Here is a 5,529-nt window from a genome sequence, read left to right on the forward strand (position 1 = left end):
CTGCAACTTGAGTACAGAATGCCACATCTAGAGTATTTCCTGCTGCATATGTTGAGCCCAATGTGATTTGAGGCAGATCCACGGTTGTCACGGTGGCCAAGAAATTCAGAGCTGCGCCAACCAGCAAGTGGCCTTGGCATGTATGTTGAACCAAAGCACTGGGGTTGTCAACACCACTTCCAAGACTGCTTCTGACAGCTTGGTGGCAAACTAACATAATCTCCGTTCTGCGTTAAGGTAATGCCAGCCGAAGACACTCAAAACTGGTATCCAATTTTGTGCCGTCCAGAGATTGTTAGACTGTGACTACCATCAGTGCCAGCCAGACTGAGCAGTGGTCAGGAATATTGGGTGCTGGTAGCTCAACAACTTCTGAAGGGCACCACATTGGCAGAAGGTTTGACAGCAGTATAGCACCTCTGCCTCCTTGCTCCCCAGCTGAGCCTATTGCTTCACTCTGTACCCTGGAAATCACATCTGGAAGAGATTCACACTCCCCTTCCTTCTATCTAGGTTTCTATTATACAAGCCAGGTCAGCATCCCCAATTCCTTGACCATACTTCTGGCTACTTCTGTGTAATCTGACAAGACCTGACATGGAAGGCAACTGTAGAATTGAAAAAGCCATCTGTTAAAGATCCAATGTGATGTGTGCATGTTAGACAGAAATATTTCTTTTAGTTACACAACTGCTGTGCTGTACTGGAGCAGCAAGATTTGTCTTGTTTCCTTCCTGAATGTTCACAGGTTATTTGGCATTCCCTTGAGCTATAAATTACAGCCATAAGCTTGAACCAAAGGAGTTTGTTTAAAAGTAGGCTGGAGTAGGAAAACGACACACACCCTTGAAAAAGAAGAGAGACTTATTTCTACGTCAGCCCATTAAAGCAGCCCAATTCATCTTTCTCTTGCGTGGAGAACTAAGTTTCTCTAAGGATCTCACTCTGTGCTTCGCCATGAAGACGGCCACAATCTTTTTCGTAATTTTTGTCAGTTTCATGGGAGGCTTAGGAAAAAATCCAAGGCCAAAGAAAAGGAGCAACGGTGACGAAATAAATTTTTATACTAAAGTGAAAGATGCCTGCACGATGAATATGAGTGGAAATGGCGAAGTGACACTCAGAATAGAATGCAGGAGTCAAGGCAAAATGTACTGGTGTGAATATACTGGGAATCCATCGCTTTGTCGTTCTTTTAATAAGAACCAAAGGATTTATTGGAATCAGATTGCCATGGACCGAAGGAAGCAGACCAACGCCTGCCAGCCCAATGCGGTTCTGAAGCCTTCCATGTGCCAGAGGGCTCCTTCTGAAGCTCACATGAAGCAAGTGGCTTCCAGCATAAAGCCAAACCCACAGGCAGATACTGTCAATCAAGCAAAGGCAGTCCCGAACCCCGCAACTTCTCCAAAGCAAGTTAAAAAAAGCCAAGCAGGGAAAGCCTTGCTTAAAAAAACAGGGAGACCCAAACCATCTCCTTTGCCTCCTACAAAAGCAACCCAAGAAGGTCAGATGTCTGGAAACGATTCTGAAGCGATGAAGTTAGCACGGAAGCATTGCTGGGAGTCCCTGCATGACATCTGTTCCTACATCATCAGCATCTTTAGAGGCTGAGGAGGAAAAGGTAATGTTGTCTCTAGCATACTAAGATGTGGTTCTGAATTTCTAAGAGCTGGTTCTAGAACTTACAGCTTGAACCCAGGAGCATGTCTTAACCCAAAAGAAAGGAAACGACAAGATTGGTTTATTGTGATAAGTTAAGAGTATGGGGGGTGGGGGGGATGTATTAGCAAAATCCCACTAAATTAATTGCTTCTATATCCAAATGGGATATAGAGTTTAATGGGTTTATAATGAGTTTAATAGTGTGTTTAATAGGAACTATTTAAGCATGTGCACTTCATTCTCCATTTGAAATCAACGTTACAAAGATTTGTTTATCTTTAGCTGGATAAAGTTGTTTAGTTATGAACCAGGTTGTTTAGTGATGAACCCTAGCTATTTAGTGACGAAACGAGCACTTTCCAGTGAGATATATTTTCAGTTAATAGTTTTGAGGTGCACCAAAAGTTATTTCTACTCAAGTTATACATAAGACCTTATTAACTGGTATTACTCCAATGCTTTTCTTATAGGGCATTTCCTGCTAAAGAGCTATTCCACCAGAATACTTTGAGCTCTGTTCCCCAAGAATATAATATTTTAACTATATTTGTTGGCTTGTAAATGAATATAAAAGAACATTGTACAGAAAACTATGCAGCCAGTGGTTTTCACTAGATTGACTGTGGGAAAACGTAGGTTCTCATCTACCGTAAGTTTGGCCATGGACTTGGTTGGTAGTTTCTAGCCAGAAATCACCCTCAGCATCCATGCTATGGTTGAAGTAAGAACCATTTCCTTCAGAAGGGGGAGGCACATGACCTCTGTACCGGTAGCCTGAAAGTGATCGTCCAAGAAAAAAACCCTCTGCTACATGTATGTTTAGGAACCTTCTTTGCAGGTCTGTTCTGGATAAATGTGTGAGTCTTAAAAAGCCTTAAATAGCACTTCCCTAGAATATATGATGGTCGGTGCGAATGCTGACATCTTTAGATCTAGAACCCAGAACATTGTGCTTGGTGGTAAAGGCTGAAAATAGAACAGTGGTACCCAATAGTCAACATTCAGGACATAAGTGTGGAGTTCATAATAGGGACCCCAGGGTAGAGCAGACAAAATCCCTCATTGGAAGAGATGTTTGACAGTGGGATAGACTCCCTCTGGAAGTTATGGGCTATCCTTCCTTGAAAAATTTTAAGCAGCAGTTATATGGCCATGAAGGGACGCGGGTGGCGCTGTGGGTAAAACCTCAGTGCCTAGGACTTGCTGATCGTATGGTCAGCGGTTCGAATCCCCACGGCGGGGTGAGCTCCCATCGTTCGGTCCCAGCTCCTGCCCACCTAGCAGTTCAAAAGCATTCCTAAGTGCAAGTAGATAAATAGGTACCACTTTATAGCGGGAAGGTAAACAGCATTTCCGTGTGCTGCGCTGGCTCGCCAGATGCCGCTTAGTCACGCTGGCCACGTGACCCGGAAGTGTCTTCGGACGGCGCTGGCTCCTGGCCTCTTAAGCGAGATGAGCGCGCAACCCTAGAGTCGGACACGACTGACCCGTACGGGCAGGGGTACCTTTACCTTTACATGGCCATGTGTCAAGGATGTTTTAGTTGAGATTCCTGCATTGCAGGGGGTTGGACTAAATGACCCCCATGGTCCCTTCCAACTCTACGATTCTATGAATTATGTGGCTCCTTGGAATTGTGCATGCATGAATGAGTGTGCTTATCAATTCCTGGTAGCTTCCAAAAACCTGGGTTTATGCTTACAGAATGCAAGCTGAATTTACTAGTAGATGCATGTGAAGCCACCTTTGAAATCGTCAATCTGCCGCTGCTGCCAAAATCTTGGTACAACTTATGATAAAATATTTGTGGCACATGAAGTACAATGCAATATTTAAATTCTATGTATTTTTATAGAAAAGAAAGATCCAGTGTCTGCTTTTAAGGAGACAGCTTTCTAAACTATTTATTTCTTCTTGTTTTGCAGGGCAAAAGCCTTACAGTTGCTGAGCTCCTGACAGCATTACTTTTTTCAGCTGGGTTTATATAAACAGCATTACATTTTTGCAGCTGTTCTTTTCCCCCCCTATATCTCGATGAGTATTTTAAACTATAGCCCCAAAGATCTCCAGGAGGAGATAGCTATGAGTCAGTATAGCAGATGCCAATTTAATGATACTGTGCACTAAATTGTACTATGTTGAGCACACTAATGGCTCGCTGAACACCAAGCTATAAATATTGTTCCAGTTTGTACAACTAATTAAAAAAATCCATGTGTGTTTACTGAAATTGCATAATATGGGCTAAAAGGTCCATTTCCATTTAGACGAGTTTGTTAATTGAAGTGGCAAGAGGGTCGGAGTCAATGAGGAAGCGAGAAGTGAGCTACAAAAACATAATTTAAGGTGCAGTTTAAGCATGTTGATAAAGCTTTTGCTGATGCACACTCTGTCCTTACCCCCAATGTCATCAATGCGGATTACATTTGGATTCTATTGAAGGCAGTAGTTTTTGCCCCAGACCCCTAGGAACCTCTTCATAGGGTGAAACTTATTCCTATGACCAGAAGCAGTGACAGACCTTAGAGACTCAAATTTCAGGGGTTGCCCAATTTTAGCATTGCCCAGAGGCTTTGCGCCCAGCATGACCGAGCCAATCACACTTCTCTAAATCCAGCTCTGCCAAAGTCAATGTTCCAGACCATGCAGGAAGGAACCCACCACTGTGGCTCCTCCTCCTGGCATAGAATTGCCAAAAAAGTGAATGTCAGGGGTTTTGGTGGTTTATTCAAGCACTGAACAACCTTTGGTAAGTATTCTGGGTGGGGTTAAGGTAATGGTGTATAACATTAATAATAATAATAATTTTTTATTTATATCCCACCCTCCCCAGCCGAAGCCGGGCTCAAAGCGGCTAACAACAGTAAAATAATACAACATTCTAAAATCAGTTCATTATAAAATCAGTTCAAATCAAATTAATGGCAACCATTGGGCTAGAGTTCTGTGAGGATTACCAAAGGAGGGGGTCAGGCTGTACCCTGGCCAAAGGCCTGGTGGAACAGCTCTGTCTTGCAGGCCTTGCGGAAAGATGTCAAGTCCCGCAGGGCCCTAGTCTCTTGTGACAGAGCGTTTCACCAGATCGGGGCCACGGCCGAAAAAGCCCTGGCTCTGGTTGAGGCCAGCCTAACCTCTCTGTGGCCCGGGATCTCTAAGATGCTTTTGTTTGAAGACTGTAAGGTCCTCCGTGGGACATACCAGGAGAGGCGGTCCCGTAGGTACGAGGGTCCTAGGCCGTATAGGGCTTTAAAGGTTAAAACCAGCACCTTAAACCTGATCCTGTACTCCACTGGGAGCCAGCTGGTATAGCACTGAGTGAATGTGCTCCCGCAGCGAGGACCCTGTAAGGAGTCTCACCGTGGCATTCTGCACCCGCTGGAGTTTCTGGGTCAGTCTCAAGGGCAGCCCCACGTAGAGGGAGTTACAATAATCCATGAGGTGACCATTGTGTGGATCACAGTGGCTAGGTCAGGGCGAGAGAGGTAAGGAGCCAACTGCTTAGCTTGGCGGAGGTGAACCCCCCCCCCCCATGCTTCAGAAGACAAGGAAAAGAAAAAGGTCATATTTTTCCTGTCTCATTCTCCTGACCTGAGTAGACCATCCCACTACGCATAGCAAGGTTGGGGAACTTGTGGTCCTCCAGACTTTGTTGGGCTCCAACTCCCACCAGCCCCAGGTGAGCCCCAGGTGAGCGCGTCGCAGTCCAGCAACATCTGGATGGCCACAGCTTTCCCATCCCTGATAAGGTAAAGGTAAAGGTACCCCTGCCCGTACGGGCCAGTCTTGACAGACTCTAGGGTTGTGCGCCCATCTCACTTAAGAGGCCGGGGGCCAGCGCTGTCTGGAGACACTTTCCAGGTCACA

General features: G+C 45.1%; 1 protein-coding gene across 1 annotated transcript; it reads left to right on the forward strand.

The window, feature by feature from the left end:
• The first annotated feature begins 623 nt into the window (after nt 1-623).
• On the forward strand, nt 624-3,889 carry FGFBP2 (fibroblast growth factor binding protein 2). The gene is made up of 2 exons (XM_077934611.1): nt 624-1,624; nt 3,591-3,889. The coding sequence occupies exon 1, from the start codon at nt 958-960 to the stop codon at nt 1,612-1,614; it is 657 nt and encodes a 218-aa protein (XP_077790737.1). The 5' UTR covers nt 624-957; the 3' UTR covers nt 1,615-1,624; nt 3,591-3,889.
• Nucleotides 3,890-5,529: the final 1,640 nt, after the last annotated feature.

The sequence above is a fragment of the Podarcis muralis genome, chromosome 9, assembly GCF_964188315.1.
Source record: "Podarcis muralis chromosome 9, rPodMur119.hap1.1, whole genome shotgun sequence".
Lineage (NCBI taxonomy): Eukaryota > Metazoa > Chordata > Lepidosauria > Squamata > Lacertidae > Podarcis > Podarcis muralis.